Consider the following 17,998-nt stretch of genomic DNA (forward strand, 5'->3'; position numbering starts at 1 on the left):
ATTCTCTCGAGGTGACCTAAAGGACCATACTCTTTGCCTCCTCATTCTCTTGCTCTTTATAGTTTTAAGATACCCCTTTGGGTTTTTCCTGAATTTACCCATGAATGCTTTCTCATGCATTCTCTTTCCTTTTAAGTATTCCCACTGCACTTTTATAATCCTCTCGGGACTGCGCTGCATTGAGCCATCAGTATCTGCCAGAATTTATTTTATTTTATTAATCCTAACCTTTATGTCCCTTGGCACCCAGGCTTCTCTGCTTCTGGTTTTACCCTTTGCTCTGTACTCTTGGTATTTCCTTTGTGAATGCCTCTCATTGCTGCAACACTTTTGCATCTGCAAGTAGCTGCTCCCAATCTAGTTGATCTTATCTCAGTCAAATTAGCCTTCCCCCAGTTTAGAACACTTACTCCCAGCCTATCCTCATCCTTTGCCATAATGATCCTGAACAAAACGGAGTTATGGTCACTATCTCCAAAATGCACTCCCCTCCTGATCTGCTGCCCAAACTCATTTCTGAAAGTTAGATTCAGAACTGTGCCTTCCTTTGTCCGGCTTTCTGATTAAAAGTTCTCCTGGATACAATTTGAGAACATGGTTTCCTTCTTATCTTACACACCAAAACCATCCCGGTTAATATTTGAGTAGTTAAAATCCCCTACGACTGCCTTATTATTCCCTAAAATTTGGTGACAGTAGGGAAGGAAACTCTCATCTCTTACCTAGTCTGGCCTGCAAGTGACTCCAAACTCTCAGCAATTTCTCTAGAATCCCTACAGGAGTGGAAGTAGGCCATTCAACCCATTAAATCCACAAGGCTCCTCTGAAGAGCATCCCACCCTATCCCTGTAACCCTGCATTTCCCATGGCCAATCCACCCTATCCTGCATATCGTTGGACTGAGGGGAAAAACCAGAGGAGAATGTGCAAACTCTACACAGTGCCCCAAAGCTGGAATCGAACCGGGTTCCTGGCAGTGTGAGGCAGCAGAGCTAACCACTGAGCCACCGTGCCAACCATGTCATTGACTCTCAACTGCCTTCTGGGCAATTAGTAATGGGCAGTAAATGCTGGCCTGGCTAGTGATGACCTCATCCTTTGAGTGAATTGAGATAGATATTTGATCACCTGTATCACCCTGACTATTTGGGAGTCTATAACCAACAGCATGCTTGCTCCTTTTGAGTTTTTGATTCAGACTTGAATTACTTCATTTGTTCAAGTTCCTGAGCTATCTTCTCTCCTTGCTGGTATGCCATTGTAGGCCCCATTCTTCCTTCCCTCTCCATCTCATCGGAATACTCTACAACCAGGACTGATGAATGACCAGTCCTTCTCAGCCTTTCATTGACCCTAGCAATGATACCCTACTCCCACCAGCCTAGCTGTGCCCTCAGCTCGCCAATTTTATTCTTCTGGTTCCCTGCATTAAAATACCTTCCTTTTAACTTTGCTCAACTCACTTCTCCCACGTGCCCCACCTCCCACAGTCACTACAGATGACCAACTTTGAACAGGGTGGATGCTGGAGCTATTTCCTGGCTGGGTAAACCTCAAATATTGAGTCACAATCTCAAAATAAAACAGAGATAAGGAGAAATATCTTCGCTGGATGTTGTGAAAACTGGAAAATTTCTGCTCCAGAGAGCTGGACATGCTCAGTTTACTCAAAAGAAATTTTTATACGTTTGGATACTAAGCAAATCGAGGGCTATGTGAACAGTGTGGGAAAGTGAAAGTGAGGTACAATATGGTCTTACTGAATAGCACGAGCATGCTTGATGGGCCAAATGGCCTGGTCTTGCTTCTAAATGCTTATTCTTGATCTTGCACAGGAAATGGATCTCACTGCAAAGGCCAGTGTTAATCAATGCTGCCACCCCCCTCCCCCAGCTGCCCTTGAACTTACTGCCTGCTACAGGGCAGTTCCAAGTTAATCAAATTGCTGTGATTCTGCATTTTGATGTCGGCCAAAGCAAGGACAGCAGATTTACTTCCCTAAAAGGCACGAGTGAACCAACATTGCTCAGAGAGGGGAGCAAGACAACATCAGATGATGGATATAGTTCTTTGATGATGTGACAAAGGGAAACGAACATTAATCACACGAGTCTAACAGCTTGCTCAGGTAATATTAAAGATTCCGTGAAATAGTTTTAAAGGGGACTGGATGGGAGGGTCTTCCATTTACCAGCCAACATTTATCCTCAAGGAACTCCATTACAACAGATTACCTGCTCATCACTGCATCCTATTTAAAAGGAGCGTGCTCAGCACAACAATTATTTATTTGTCCTGTTCCTAAGTTGCAGTTTTAGTGCCAATTCGCAGTGGACTATCCAGGGACGGGGACTGGGGGTGTGGGGGGAGTTGCTGGTGGTGTGGAGACATTATTTGGTCAGAAGAGGAGGAGAAAGTGAATGAAGAAATCACTGCACCAACTCGCACTGACAGAGCCTGTAGCCCCACTGCCAGGCAGTCTCGTAGTACCCTGTTTGGTACAGGCAATGCACAATTCCCACACAAACCCACCAGGAGGGGCAATGCTCAAAGAGACCACTGTGTACTCCAAATGAAACGTCAATGTTGGCGTCAGTATTATTATCGCTGTTCCAAATGTAGATCCCTTTCATGGTGAACAAGGACAGCGAATTGAGAGCAAGTGATAGTAACTGGAGTGTGTGTTTGGAGTGCTCGAGTTTTCCACAGGCTGCAGCACACATACTGTAGCAGTTCTATCCTATCTTCCCATCCAGGTGAATTCTTAAAACAAAATGCCCTGATGGAAAGTCTTTGTTATTTGTTCATGAGTAAGTGGGCTGAGTTAGTGGTGGGTTTAAAGTGCTCGGAGTCAAGGAAGTGGTTTCTGGAAACGTAAATGATTTTGAAGGGAAAGGTACAACTTGGAGCTTGCACAGAACTATATATCAACAATAAACCTGCTGTAATTCTCTGCTCTCACCTGATTCAGCACATCAGCTTATCAAACAGTTTGAACTTTGACATTCTGGTGCTCACCAAACTCAGTTAATGCAGCTTGATATTACCTGCTCAGAAAGAACAATGCCAGGGAAAAATTACCACCCTACAGTCCCTTTAAAAGCTGGACATGGGCAATGCTGGCTTTACTCACTGATTGTGTCTCAAAACTAAAATTCAAATTTACTGCTCCTGGAGAAGGGGAACTTGAATCAGAGACTGGGGTACAATGTACTGAGTCCTGAGATACTTGTGCAGGATGTGAGTGAGCAAAGACCAGAACTATCTGAATTGCAGAGTTCCGACTCTCCCTTTTGATAACCAGCCTCTGGCTAAATCCTGATGTTTGGAATCCTACGTGTAAATCTCCAAGAGGAACTTTAAACAGCCAAACAGAAATTAAATATTTTTAAAAATGGCTGTTTTGTGGGGAAGATATAGTTGCTATAGGAAAGCTGCACCAAAATAAAACCAATTTAAGAGTTTCAACAACAAGAAACATTTATAAGAATTGTGAAAGGCGGTAAAAGGGAGACTTCATTTCCGCATTCGAGGGCAGATAATGAATCAGGACACGCCCAAGATATAAAGCTCAGGTTAATGTGAAATTAAATTAAGAACTCAAAACAGAAAGCATTCAACAAGTTAGCATCTTCCCTCTCCTTCAGTGTGATGGAAACATCACGCTCAGAAAAATAATCTAACTTATAAAAAACATTTCGAGCAAGGGTTTAGATTTGTGCATTTCTCATTTCCCTCAGAATCACCAAACATTCCTTTCAGCCAAAATACCGCAGTGGCAATTCTCCAAAAACCTTCAGATCCACTTGATTCAATTCAACCTATTTGCTGCTGTTCAAAAAATGATTCATTGCTCTAAAAATGCTGGTTACGGAGAAAGTGCTCTTTCACGCAGGGAAGGTCATGGCTCAGTGACAATGTCACCAAGTTGGTAATCCAGAACCCTGGGCTATATTTCTGGTGACATAGGTTTGAACCCATGAACGGAGTATACCTGGAATAAAACTAGCTTAATGGTGAGCGTAACAACTTTTGCTGGGCTCCTTGCTGAGACAATTGTATCGATAGTCACAGGTGAGGTGCAGGAAGACTGGAGGTTGGCAAACGTGATGCCACTGTTTAAGAAGGGTGGTAAAGACAAACCAGGGAACTATAGACCGGTGAGCCTGACCTGGGTGGTGGGCAGGTTGTTGGAGGGAATCTTGAGGGACAGGATGTACATGTATTTGGAAAGGCAAGGACTGATTCGGGATAGTCAATATGGGTTTGTGGGTGGGAAATCATGTCTCACAAACTTGATTGAGTTTTTTGAAGAAGTAACAAAGAAGATTGATGAGGGCAGAGCAGTAGATGTGATCTACATGGACTTCAGTAAGGCATTCGACAAGGTTCCCCATGGGAGACTGATTCGCAAGGTTAGATCTCATGGAATACGGGGAGAACTAGCCATTTGGATACAGAACTGGCTCAAAGGTAGAAGATAGAGGGTGGTGGTGGAAGGTTGTTTTTCAGACTGGAGGCCTGTGACCAGTAGAGTGCCACAAGGATCGGTGCTGGACCCTCTACTTTTTGTCATTTACATAAATGATTTGGATGTGAGCATAAGACGTACAGTTAGAAAGTTTGTAGATGACACCAAAATTGGAGGTGTAGTGGACAGCAAAGAGGGTTACCTCAGATTACAACAGGATCTGGACCAGATGGGCCAATGGGCTGAGAAGTGGCAGATGGAATTTAATTCAGATAAATGCGAGGTGCTGCATTTTGGGAAAGCAAATCTTAGCAGGATTTATACACTTAATGGTAAGGTCCTAGTAAGTGTTGCTGAACAAAGAGACCTTGGAGTGCAGGTTCATATCTCCTTGAAAGTGGAGTCGCAGGTAGATAGGATAGTGAAGGCGGCGTTTGGTATGCTTTCCTTTATTGGTCAGAGTATTGAGTACAGGAGTTGGGAGGTCATGTTGCGGCTATACAGGACATTGGTGAGGCCACTGTTGGAATATTGTGTGCAATTCTGGTCTCCTTCCTAACGGAAACATGTTGTGAAACTTGAAAGGGTTCAGAAAAGATTTACAAGGATGTTGCCAGGGTTAGAGGATCTGAGCTACAGGGAGAGGCTGAACAGGCTGGGGCTGTTTTCCCTGGAGCGTTGGAGGCTCAGGGGTGACCTTATAAAGGTTTACAAAATTATGAGGGGCATGAATAGGATAAATAGGCAAAGTCTTTTCCCTGGGGTCGGGGAGTCCAGAACTAGAGGGCATAGGTTTAGGATGAGAGGGGAAAGATATAAAAGAGACCTAAGCGGCAACTTTTTCATGCAGAGGGTGGTATGTGTATGGAATGAGCTGCCAGAGGATGTGGTGGAGGCTGGTACAATTGCAATATTTAAGAGGCATTTGGATGGGTATATGAATAGGAAGGGTTTGGAGGGATTTGGGCTGGGTGCTGACAGGTGGGATAGATTGGGTTGGGATATCTCGTTGGCATGGACGGGTTGGACTGAAGGGTCTGTTTCCATGCTGTACATCTCTATGTCTCTATGGTTCACCGACATTCTTGAAGGGAATTGACCCCAGAACCACAGGTTACCCAAGGAAACCTGAACACACAAATAGAAAGTGGGTCACTAACACCAACGCTTCACCAGAGGCTCACTAATAAGGTTACCCACTATGGTGACGAAACATCTGAAAATGAACCTTCCAGTTCAGCAAGCAAGCTTACATCCAGAACCTCAACCTGAACTACCAATCTTCTCAAGACCTGAGCTTGTACTGCACTGCATTGCCTAACTCTTAACTGACCCCCTGAGCAATTAGAGACAGACAATAGATGTTGCTCCAGCCAGCAACATCTTTGATGCATGAAGAAATCCTACAGGGAAATCAAGTCTCTTCCAGGAGAGGCAGTTGGCAATGATGGTAATGCCACTAATAATGCAAAGGTCCAGGCTAATGCTCTGGGGGATGTGGGTTCAAATCTCGTGACAGCTGATGGAGTTTAGATTCACGTAATAAATCTGGAACTGAAAGCAAATCTCAGCGATGGTGATTTAGAAGCTGCATCAATTGTTGTAAAAACCAGCCTGGGTCACTAACGTCCCTTAAGGGATGATTCTGCTGTGCTTACCGGGTCAGGTCTACATGTGACACCAGACCCACAGTAACATTGTCAACCTTGAACTGCCCTCTGAAATGGCCAGAGAAACTCACTCAGTGCAAAGGCAATGAGAGATGGGCACCAAATGCCTCGTCAGCAGTGCTCACATCACAGCAAGCAACAGGAAATTTCAACACGCCAAAGCTGGATTCTTCATGTTTTGAACCAAATTCAGGGATCCTCTAAAGCACAAGGTTTCAAATCGACACCTTCAAAAGGGAACATGACTGTACACTGGCAAAAAACAACTCAGAGGCAAGGCTACACTGCTGTGACTCAAACCGACATAACCGGAGAGGAATAGCAGGCAGATCAGGCAGCATCTGAGGAGCAGGAAAATCGACGTTTCAGGCAAATGCCCTTCATCAGGGATAGGGTCACTTCCTGATGAAGGGCTTTTGCCCAAAATGTCGACTTCTCTGCTCCTCGGACGCTGCCCGACCTGCTGTGCTTTTCCAGCACCACTCTAAGCTAGACTCTGCTTTCCAGCATCTGCAGTCCTCACTTTTGCCTAGGGATAACAGGCAGTCCTAACCAATAATCCCTGCAACGCTCACCCCTTCAGTGCAGAGGACGGTATGGATCAGTTTTGATTGTGCTGTCATATAATTTTAACACAAGAAGTGGAGCACAGGAGAATTTTAGTTTTATACAGTGAGTTGTTGCTTGCAAGTGAGGGAGACGCAGATCCCAGAACAACTTTGAAAAAGGAATTGGATAAATTATTGAAGGAAAGAATCCACAGGGCTGTGGGGGAATGAAATTCATTGAACAATTCTTTTTTTATGTTGCTAGCAATGGCACCATGGATCAAATGGCCTCCTCTGTGCTTAATGACTGAACTGAAGACCATGAGGACGAAGCAGAGGGGGAAATGGTTCATTTTGTGGGAAGGATCAAGAATGAAGTGACGCAGAGTAAAGGACTGGCAGCAGAAGCAATATTGATGTGTTTCATTCCAAAGGCAGTACCACGGGTAGTGCAGCACACCTCAGTCATGGAATGGGATTGTTACAGGGGCCTTGCAGTGGAATTCAGAATCCTCTGACACAATACCCAGTGAACCAATACTGGCACTGCTCTATGACCTGCACTTTGCAGGCGGTGTGCCAAGGTGTGGTCAACATTTGATCGAAGGGAGTGAATCTGTCCTGGATGGGTATCTGGACAGAGCATGGCTACTCGTCGAGAGGCAATTGCACTGACTTTTGAAGAGGTGGAGCATTTGATGAGAATCCGATTTTTGGACCAGCACCTGAGTGCAGAGTTCTCTTTGCTGGCCCTGTACAATGGGATAATCAACTGGGAACAACTGAGCAGAATGAACTTGGACAAGAGCCCAGTTGGAAGAGAGAGAGAGGGTAATCAAGTCTGCAGCAAGTTCAACAAATCATGTTTTTCTTTTGTTTAAAAATATATATGCCCTACACAGAGTATCAGAGGCTCGGCTCCAAGTCAGTAGTTGCCAGACCCTGATGAAATACACAGGTCTTTGTCTGGCACTGCACCTTTGAGACTGTAGCAGAACAACAGGAGGCCATTCACTCCCTCAAGCCTGGCCCAAGGCTCAATGGGATTATGGCAAATTTGGACATTAAGTCCATTGAACTAATCGCTACATTCCTGGATTATCTTTCCCAGCATTCATACCCAATAAAAACGCACTGATCTAACTTCCAACATTTCGCCAGTGTCCACAAGGAATGAGATGGTGAAGCAGTGGGTTTTGGTACTTTTGGGGAAGGGGAGCCAAGTTTTCAATAGTTATACAGCACAGAAACAGACCATTTGGTTTAACAAGTCCATGGTGCCAATAATCCCTAACAAAATAATCTGACCTGCCTGCTCCTGGCTCATATCTCTCCAAACCTTTCCTATTCATGTAAATGTACTTGTCTGAGTGTCTTTTAAATGCTGTAACTGTGATTGCATCTGTCCCAACATAGAAATGGCCATCATTCACACCAATGGCAATCTCCTGCTAGACACAATGAAAACATCCTACCTTGATATTCAATGCCATTCCTGTCACTGAATCCCCAACTACCGACATCCTGGAGGTCACCACTGACCACTGTATTGTACCTGTACTGCCCATATAAATACTGGATGCAGCTCCAAAAACCTTCATGAAACTTGACACCATCCAGGACAAAGCAGTCTGCTAGATTGACATCCACAGTCAACCATTCCCTCCACTACCGACACTCAGTAGCAGCAGTGTGTACTATCTTCAAGATGTGCTGCAGAAATTCACCACAGATCCTCAGACAACACCTTCCAAACCCACAACCACTTCCATTGAGAAGGACAAGGGCAGCAGATACATGGGAACACCACCCCCTCCAAGTTCCCTTCCAGGCCGCTCACCACCCTGACCTGGAAATATATCCTTTGGTGTCACTGGGTCAGAATGCTGGGATTCCCTCTCCAAGGGCATTGTGGGTCTACCTAACAACAAAGACTGTTCACCACCACATGCTCTTGAACAAATAGGAGAGGGGATTGTGAAACAGTAATGCCTCTGGGTGAGTAATCCAGAATCCCGGGCTAATGTTCTGGATTCACAAGTTCAAATCCCACCATACCAGACGGTGAATTCATTATAAATCTGGAATAAAAAGCCAACCCAAAAATCAAGCCCAAGACCCCTGCTGGATATCCAAAAACCCATCCGGTTCATTAACGCCCTCGAGGGAAGGGAATTACCATCCTTACCCCATCTGGCCTACATGTGACTCCAGACTCGCAGCAATGTGGTCGATTCTGAATTTAGGGATGACTCAGTTGACAACACCCACATCTCAAATGATTTTTCGAAAATAAAAGATGGGCAACAAATAATTAAGAACACAGGGTGAGCAAAGGAGAGCAAGAGCTTGACACCAAGTTGAAAAAGATCAGCTACAAACTTCAAGCAGCCTGATTGCAGAGTTTCCCCAAAGAGAGCTCACTAGGTCAGAGGCAGAAATGGACACCCTGCATTCTGGATTAAGCCACAACAGCAAAGGACAGAGACTTGCTCCCTCCGAGGGGTCGAGATCATTTTCCAGCCTCGATGTGGAGTCACAGTGGGAAATAAATTTGGGAACCACTGCTTTAATGGCAGGGGCACTGTTAATTAGAATAATGGGAGGGAGCCAAAGACAAACATATAAACTTGATGATAAGGACTTTGTAGTCAATCCGAAATATCAACTGTTCATTACATTTAAACTTGCCTATAGACCTTGGATGGAATTTCTAACTTTATCACTGCTATTTGGGATGGAACCCTGTGCAACGCTCAATCAGACTGAAGAGTTATTACTGAGCTGCACAGAATCTGAACCAGGTATCATCAGTTTAAACATATCAAGGTTAAGTCAGTTTCAGAGTATGAAAGAGAAGGGAATAGAGTTGGATTGAGAGATAAAGAAACAGAAAAACGTTTGCAACAGCTTTTCAGAAATGTCCAATGGAATGGCACTCTAAACTAAAAATTAGTTCTTAGTATCAGAGTTTGTCAGTAATTAAAATTGACTGACACTGAAATGGACAATTTCATCATTGTTCCAGTTCTGAGGAGGAGTCACTTGACTTGAAACGTTAACTCTGATTTCTCTCCACAGATGCTGTCAGACCAGCTGGCTTTTCCAGCAATTCCGGTTTTTGATCCTCAATTTTCTTAGTAAATTTATTGATTAGTGATCACTTAAGTGCAGTAACTTAATTCCATTCCACGTGCTTCAATCACTATTGTTGCACAGCAGCACTGCATAATGAAGCTTCTGAAGGTAAAAGTACCCTGCAGCTCTTGAGTTTACTGGGAGGTGAAATGTCATTTTTCCAAAGCAAAGAAAACATTTGGTCAAAGAAAATGTACTGGACTAACAAAAAAAATGAGCCATGTTCCCTCCCTCATTTGGTTAATATGCTAAATTCTCTGAAACATCAATGCACAGTCTCCACTGCATTAACTTAGACAGCAGCCAACAAACATTACTGCATCCAAACACGGACTGAAAAAAAATCAACAGACTAATGGTCCTCACACGTCACCATGACAATATGTAATTATGTCAGACAAGGTGCAACTAGCTTTCATTTGATTTTATGCTGTTGCCTCACCCTAGCCTAAGGGCAAGCAGACAATTCCATTAGTAACAGCTATAACTCTCAGATATACAAACTGGGCTCACTTTCCCAGTTTTACATGGAGGGAAGAGTATAACGTTTACATTAAGAGGGAAATGTTGTGCACGTCGATTTATGCTGCGAACCAGGGGATAAGGACCAGCAGCTGAGAAACAAAATAAAAGCCATCAAACTGGCTTCTTCCATCCTGGTAGTCACATGATCCAACCAGACCGGAACTGTTCAATCACCCTGGAGTCCACACGCTTACATCTGACATGAAACTGGCAGCTGGGTGTAAAGGTCTAGACACCATCTAAACTCAGGGTCAGGCTTTATCCCTCAAACAAGCATCACTAAACAGTTTAGAGGAGCTTTCTGTGTGTAAATTGGTAATTATCTGTGCTATTTTTCAACAGGGACTGCATTTCAAATGTCCTATGAACATTTTGGGACACAGATTCTCAGAGGTGCTAAATAAATTCAGGTCTCTTCTTTATCGGGACAATCATTAAATGAACCTTTTGCACTCTAACTGCTGCCCACCCTATAGCAGAGAGAAGGAACTAACTGACCGAAACAATGTTCATGTTGCCTCTTCAGACAGGGGGTGCAGTGACTTTGACCTGACTTGTCAGCACTGTAGAAGGAACCACTCAGTTTTTCTAGTCTCCAGTTGGCAGGGTCTTGAATGGGAGTCAGGTCACATCCATGTCCATCGTCAGTGCCTTTTCGAATAAATTGTCCTTGATGCCTCCACCAGTCTCTCTCTGCATTGCTTCCCTGATCAAGAACCACTCACTCCATTTTCACCAATATGTCCAGCTCAGGAAAACCAGAACCAATGAGGAATTGGCAACTGCTGTCTCCGTATCTGAAGGAATAATTACCAACATTGCTCAGTCCAACCTGCGAGGTCAGGGTGAGTTCAGTGAGGAAAGCTGGATCTCTCAAAAAGCAGACAATTCATCAGGCAATTCCACACCGTGCTGTTGAAACCTCTCTCCATGTGCAGCACACAGCACAAACCATCCAGCAAAGGGTAAGTTAGCAATACTGCAGGCTTCCAACTCCAGCACCGAATCTGATACCATCAGAGCTGCTAAACTGCCATTGGCAAACCAGAGGGGCTTTCCTTCTGAAATACTCTGTTCAATATCAGAACGCTCAGCAATGGACTACAACTTCAGTGTCGACAAGTAACTTCCCTCAAGACTTCCCACTGGCCAAATTACCTACTTCTATTGATGGTCATACCACTAAGTCAAGTCCGGAGGAAAAAAAAAGGTGTATGTGCCAAGTCCAGTGACTCTTCTTCAGACCCTTCACTGGACTGGAAACGTTAACTCTGCTATCTCTCCACAGATGCTGCCAAATCTGCAAAAGGTCTCCAGCAATCTGCTTTTGTTCTGGATAGACTGCAGTTATTTTCCGTGGAGCAGAGGCATTATTGCAAAGTATCAATTACGTGGGGGAGATCAATGACAAGGGGAAATGGATTTAAGGTTCGGGTCAGAACGCTTACAGGGGATGAGTGGAAATTTCTTTTCACCCAGAGCGTGATGGGAATCTGGAACTCACTGCCTGTAAAAAGGTGGGAGACACTGAAACCCCCATCACATATCAGACGTGCACTTACAATACTAAGGCACACAAGGTGATGGGTGAAGGCCAGGGAAATAGGAGGAGAATAGTCAGGTGTTTTTAAGCTGTGCAGACTCAATGACTGAAGGGGTCTTTTCCTGTGCTATCAACCTCGACTTTAATCCAATATCACAAAAGGCACACCAACACCCTTTTTGCCAATTGTACACTGCTTTTCTCAAAATGGGTACAAACATGGCAAGACTGCAATAATTTTTTATTCCTAAACAGTGTTAACTCCAGGATATAATTGATGCCCTATAGTCAGCCATGTATAACTCTCTCACATAAGTCACATAAATGGTGAACAATGTGAACAAACCCAATCTACAGCAATTCTTAATCCAAACTACAACACCACAAAAGGGAGATTATTTTGGGAACCAGTTAGTTACAGGGGCAACAAAATGACCACAAAGTAAAAAGGCAACTGAATAAAGATCTGATGATTATTATTCAAATGATGTAAAGAATATAATCTCTGATTTGGAGATGCCAGTGTTGGACTGGGGTGGACAAAGTTAAAAATCTCACACTACCAGGTTATAATCCAACAGGTTTAACTGGAAGCACTAGCTTTCGGAGCGCTGCTCCTTCATCAGATAATTGTGGAGTATAAGATTGTCTCACAACCTTATTCTCCACAACCACCTGATGAAGGAGCAGCACTCCGAAAGCTAGTGCTTCCAAATAAACCTGTTGGACTATAACCTGGTAGTGTGAGATTTTTAACGATATAATCTCTAACCAAGGAGTCAATCGTTAAAATGCACTCTCTCATTTTTAGAATGAGAAAATTTACCAAACATTTTAGTCTAAAATAAATTAATGACAACTTAGAATAATTCCCCATGCACTAAAGTACACGTAATGGTGACCGAATCCTACAGCGTTTTCCACAAAAGAGATCAGCAAGAATGATAAAACCCTCAACATCAGAGTTATAACGTAGATACGATGCAACATTGCATTATCTAACTACTATTTAATCCAAATAAACCAAACTGCTTTAATAAATCCGAATGAAACAACGTGAATCATACCAATGGTAATTTAAAGTTAAATAAATTGGGAAAAATCACCAATTCTCAACTATGGTTTAACAATTACATTAAATTCAAGCTTACGCTCCAGTGCAGCACAAAGGGAAAATGACACATAGGAACAGGAGTAGGCCATTCAGCCCCTCTAATCTGTTCTACCATTCAATGGGATCATGGCCGATCTGTGGCCGAACTCATTTACCCACCTTTGGTGTATATCCCTTAGTACCTTTGCTGAACAAAATTACTCCTCAAGGGGCTGTCTCTTAGAAACCCAACTGCCCTCTTGGATGGATGACAGCTGCCTGTGGTCTCTAGGCCAATACTTATTAAATGACAGAGCAGGGTCCTGGAGCTGAATTTCCTCCTCCTGCTGCTGGTTTTTAAAGAATCGAGTCATAGGCATGGAAACAGACCCTTCAGTCATGCTGACTATATTCCCAAGTGAAACTAGTCCCACCTGCCTGCATTTGGCACATATCCCTCCAAACATTTCCTATCCGTGTCCTTATCTAAGTGCTACTTAAATCTTGTAACTGTAATGGTATCAAACACTTGCTCTGGTAGTTCATTCCACAAACCAACCACTCGCTGCATTAAGTGGCTTTCTATTCCCATAAATACTGAGTTTCTCCAGCACGTTTGCCTCTCATGTCCTCTTTAAATCTTTCTCCTCTCATCTTAAAAATATGCCCCAGTTTTGAACTCCCCCACCCAAGGGAAAAGACTGTTATGGTTCACCTCATCCATGCCCCTCATGATTTTATAAACCTCAGTTCCTCAAAGCTATTGTCACACAAGGACCCCACTGTGCACAAACTGGTTGTCCAATTTCTCACATTACAGCAGAAGCAGCAGCAATACCAACTCAGAGAAAACCCATTTGGCTGTAAATTGGGTCGGGGGCCCTCAAGGCCTGGATAATTCTGACGATGTTTTCTCTGTTTCAACTTGAAGCAACACTGAGTAAAGGACCAGACCACATAGTGGTCCAATCCATAGCAGCCGATGTTTCAGCAACGTCTGTGCTGATCTCAGAGGGGCCACCACTCGCTGTGCCATCAGACAGGAATGAAAAACTACCAGAGCGCTTTGAGGTATCCCGCTACATTTATAATTAGACAAACAAGCTTTGTAAAGTATTGCCCTATCAAGGTGGTATAACAGGAACTCTGTCACTTCATTCATTTCCATCAACGATATTTTTGTGTGCACGCATGTATCCCTCAAGACTCCAATTATACAACAGTAAGCAACGTACAAAATTCACTGCCCTAACACCGCTGGCCCCCACCACTCACCCAGACAAACAAACACGTTACAAAGAAATTACTTTTGTTAATCAAGAATATTAAAAGTTTTGATGTCAAATTCTCAACAGTTGAGTCAGTTACACATTTTCCCTTTGAAACAAAATAAAAAGTCTAACACGGATTTTGTTCCTTGTTGTTTTAGACGGAGTTTATATGGTGGAACGGATAAAAGTTAATGCCGTCTGGGGGACTGAGATAAACCCAGTTGGGATTATCCAGCTGTTTCAGTCCTTGCCTGTGTACACATAGAAATTTAAACATTTTAATGGCTTGGATAGTCCCTACCCCTCCCCAAATTAAACAAAAAAACAACTTGTACAGATAGAAAAGAGAGGATGGTTACATCAGTGGGTGAAACACATTCACTTCAACATCAACAGCAGTTGCAAATGATCAAGTCAAATCCTCCACTGTGGTACCTAATCTTAGGTGTCTCTTTTAGCCTTTCAAAAATCTCATTGCAGATTCAACAAACGAGAGAAACAGACCCTTAACTTGGAACATGAAAATATAAAACTCTATGGAATAAACATGCAATAGATGAACCTCAGGATACAGCAAAGCATTTAACATCCAATGAGATCCTCTTTCAAGTATAGTCATTGCCGTAACATAGGAAGTATGGTTGTCCGTTTGTACATAGCAAGCTCCCACAAATAGTTATATTATACGCCATGGCTCGATTTACTTATAAAAGGCTCAGCAATCCCATGTGACATTTGATGCAGGGACACAGGCTAAGGGAGCCCAAGTGAAATCGAGATCAATTGAACAAGTGGAATTTAATCTATGTTTTAAGCTGCATATATTCATTCCTTCCTGTTATACTATTACAGAACTGGAGGAAAACACGTGGAATACATTTTTATTCATACATTAACGGGTTTAAGAGCACCTTTCTAAAAGAAACTGGATAGCTGCTTGAATTTAGCAGCAAAAGGGGTAGGGAGTGGGGATGACAAACTTTTAAAAAGAGCTAATATGCAGATGACAGACTAAATGGCCTCTCTGCAGTCTATGATGATGCAGCTGATGCACAGCAAGGTCTCACATGGATTTGAATTTCAGGATAATGATGACCAGGGCGTGAGAAGGACAAGGGAGTGGGAAAATGAGGAGAATGGGAGCGTGGGAAGGTGCGGGGGTAAGGAAGTGAGGGGCTGAGCACTCTGAGGTGGGAATAGGGAGTGAGGGAATGAGAGAGGGGTGGAAAAAGGGATGAAGGGTGGAAAAAAGGATGAGGGATGAAGAGGGGTGAAGGGCAGTGAGAGGGTACCAGAAGGGAGGAAGTCAGGGGCGACCAGGGAAGGGGGGAGTGAAGAGAGTGAGGGGGTTGAGGGAGTACCAGACAGCAAGGGGGTACCACCAGAGGGGAAGGGAGTGAACGAGTACTCGGAGCAGTGAAGGAGTAAAGGGGGTGACACGGGGAGGGGGTGACACGGGGAGGGGGCGAAGGGAGTACATGGGGAGGGATGAGGGTGCGAGGGGGTGACACGGGGAGGGGTGAGGGGGTGAAGGTGTGCACGGGGAGGGGTGAGAGAGTGAAGGGAGTACACGGGGAGGGATGAGGGAGTGAAGGAAGTACACGGGGAGGGATGAGGGAGTGAAGGGAGTACACGGGGAAGGATGAGGGTGCGAGGGGGTGACACAGGGAGGGATGAGAGGGTGTGAGGGTGAGAGCCAGCTGCCTACCTCAGTGGACGGGATGTTGACCACTCCTGTGGACCTCCTCTTCTCCCTCAGCTTCCTCTTCTCGATCTGCCCTTTGCCCTTCCTGGCGCTGGGCCCGGAGCTCTTACCCTTCTCTTTGATCTTGCTGCTGGCGGGAGGTGACGCCGAGGAAGCGGCGGGAGCGACTGACGGATTCTCCGCCTCCACCTCGTCCGCCGCCGGGTTCCTGGCTCCGCTCTCGCTGCCTTTGGTGGCGCCGCTCCCGTCCTCGTCCGGCCGCTTGTTGATGGGAGGGACGGTCCTGGCGGCCGCTCGCTCCCGGTCCCCGGCGCTACCGCCGCCGCTGTTGTTGTTGTTGTTGCTGAGCTCAGCGGCGGGCGGCGGGGCACCGTTCCGGTTCGGGCCGCTCTCGGCCGAGTTACCGCCGGTTGCTGCGGCGAACCGGGCTCGCATCTTCTCCCGCTTGGCTTTCCATTCCTCCAGGAAGTCGGTGGTATTCCCGGGAGGTCGGTAACCGCCGCTCGCCATCGCCAAACCCCAGAGACACACAGAGAGAGAGAGAGAGAGAATTACAAGCAAACCCTCCCCGGGAGAGAACAACTCTCTCTCTCTCTCCACAACAACAACTACTCCTCTGGTCCGCGGCTTCTTTTGTTTCTCAATCCTTGAGAGAGAGAGAGAGAACCCCCTCAGAAATAAATCCTCAGGTGCCGGGAGGGAGAAGGAATCCCGGGAAAACTGAAAAACACAGAACACAACAAAGATAGCAACTTTTACAAACTTCGTCAAACTTTTCAGAAAGTTCATTCAACTTTTCGCCAACTTCCCAAACTCGGCTCAAAGTCTCTCCCCGTTCCCCCACCGCCCCGGGACAGCTCCGTACCTGCAGTCGGCTCCCTCCCCCTACACCTTCTCCCCCCCACCCCCCACTCCCCTCCCCCGGGGCCCAGGTGATTGCTCTCCCCCGGGGCTCCCGGTTCCCTCCCTCTGGCCCCGGCCCACTGCCCGCAAAGACCTGCCGCCGGGAGCGATCAAATCCCAGAGCGCAGCCGCACCACCCCCTCCCCCAACCCCCACCCCGGGGGGATTATCCCCTCCCTCCACCCGGTACCTGCGGAGACCCAGACACACACCCTCACACAGACAGAGAGTACCTCAGATCATGGGAACAGCAGCAGCAGCAGCAGTAATGTCCCTCCTCCCTTGTACCTGCACAGCCCGACACTGAGACCGGGGGGGGTGGAGAACTGCTCCTGCTCACAATGTTCTTCCACCTCCTACCTGCAGGGGAGGGGAGAGAGAGAGGGAAACACAAAGGGGGAGGCAGAGGGAAAAACACAGAGGGAGAGACAGAGAGGAACGCAAAGACAGAGAAAGAAATGTACAAAATGAGAGAGAGAGAGAGAGAAAAACCCACAAAGCCAGAAACACACAATGTCACAGAGAAAAAGATATGAAAACAGAGACACAGCAGAAATAAAGACAAAGACAGAGAAACCGAGGTTCAGGCAGTAACAGGGACCAAAACAGACACAAAGGGGTAAACCAAACACAAACACAGACACAGAGAAGCAAACACAAGCAAAAACAGATAGACAGTGAGACAGAGACACACACACAGGGACACACAAACATACATAGATACATGAAGACACAGATAAACACAGCACAAACAGAGCTAGTGGTACAGAGAGCGGGAAACACAGACATATAATCATAGATTCCCTGAAGTGTGGAAGCAGACCATTCAGCCCATCAAGTCCACATTGACACTCTGAAAAGCATCTCACACCCCATCTTTGTATCCATATATTTCTAATGGCCAATCCACCTAACTTGCACAGAGAGATACACAGCACAGAAACAGACCCTTCAGTAAAACTCATCCATGCCAACCAGATATCTCATATTAATCTAGTCCCAAATTGCCAGCATTTGGCCCATATCCCTCCAAACCCTTCCTCCTCATATATCCATACAGATGGCTTTTCAATGTTGTAATTGTACCAGCCTCCACCACTTCCTCTGGCAGCTCATTCCATACACATACCA

At 45.2% G+C, this 17,998-nt stretch overlaps 1 protein-coding gene across 2 annotated transcripts in view; it reads right to left on the reverse strand.

The window, feature by feature from the left end:
• The window catches only part of pawr (PRKC, apoptosis, WT1, regulator), a 168,728-nt gene extending 151,423 nt beyond the window's left edge, over positions 1-17,305 (reverse strand). The window contains exons 1-2 of one of the 2 annotated variants that reach the window (XM_043708775.2): positions 17,101-17,305; positions 15,968-16,684 (exon numbers count right to left, since the gene is read on the reverse strand). In XM_043708775.2, the coding sequence (XP_043564710.2) occupies positions 15,968-16,474 (507 nt within the window). In that variant the 5' untranslated portion in view covers positions 16,475-16,684; positions 17,101-17,305. Of the gene's footprint in view, positions 1-15,967; positions 16,777-17,100 lie in introns of those variants that run through there. The other variant, XM_043708776.2, reaches the window with a different exon arrangement.
• Between the last annotated feature and the right edge of the window lie 693 nt (positions 17,306-17,998).

The sequence above is a fragment of the Chiloscyllium plagiosum genome, unplaced genomic scaffold (assembly GCF_037043375.1).
Source record: "Chiloscyllium plagiosum isolate Xiang-an unplaced genomic scaffold, Cpla_swu_hap1 HiC_scaffold_19, whole genome shotgun sequence".
NCBI classification, from domain to species: Eukaryota; Metazoa; Chordata; class Chondrichthyes; order Orectolobiformes; family Hemiscylliidae; genus Chiloscyllium; species Chiloscyllium plagiosum.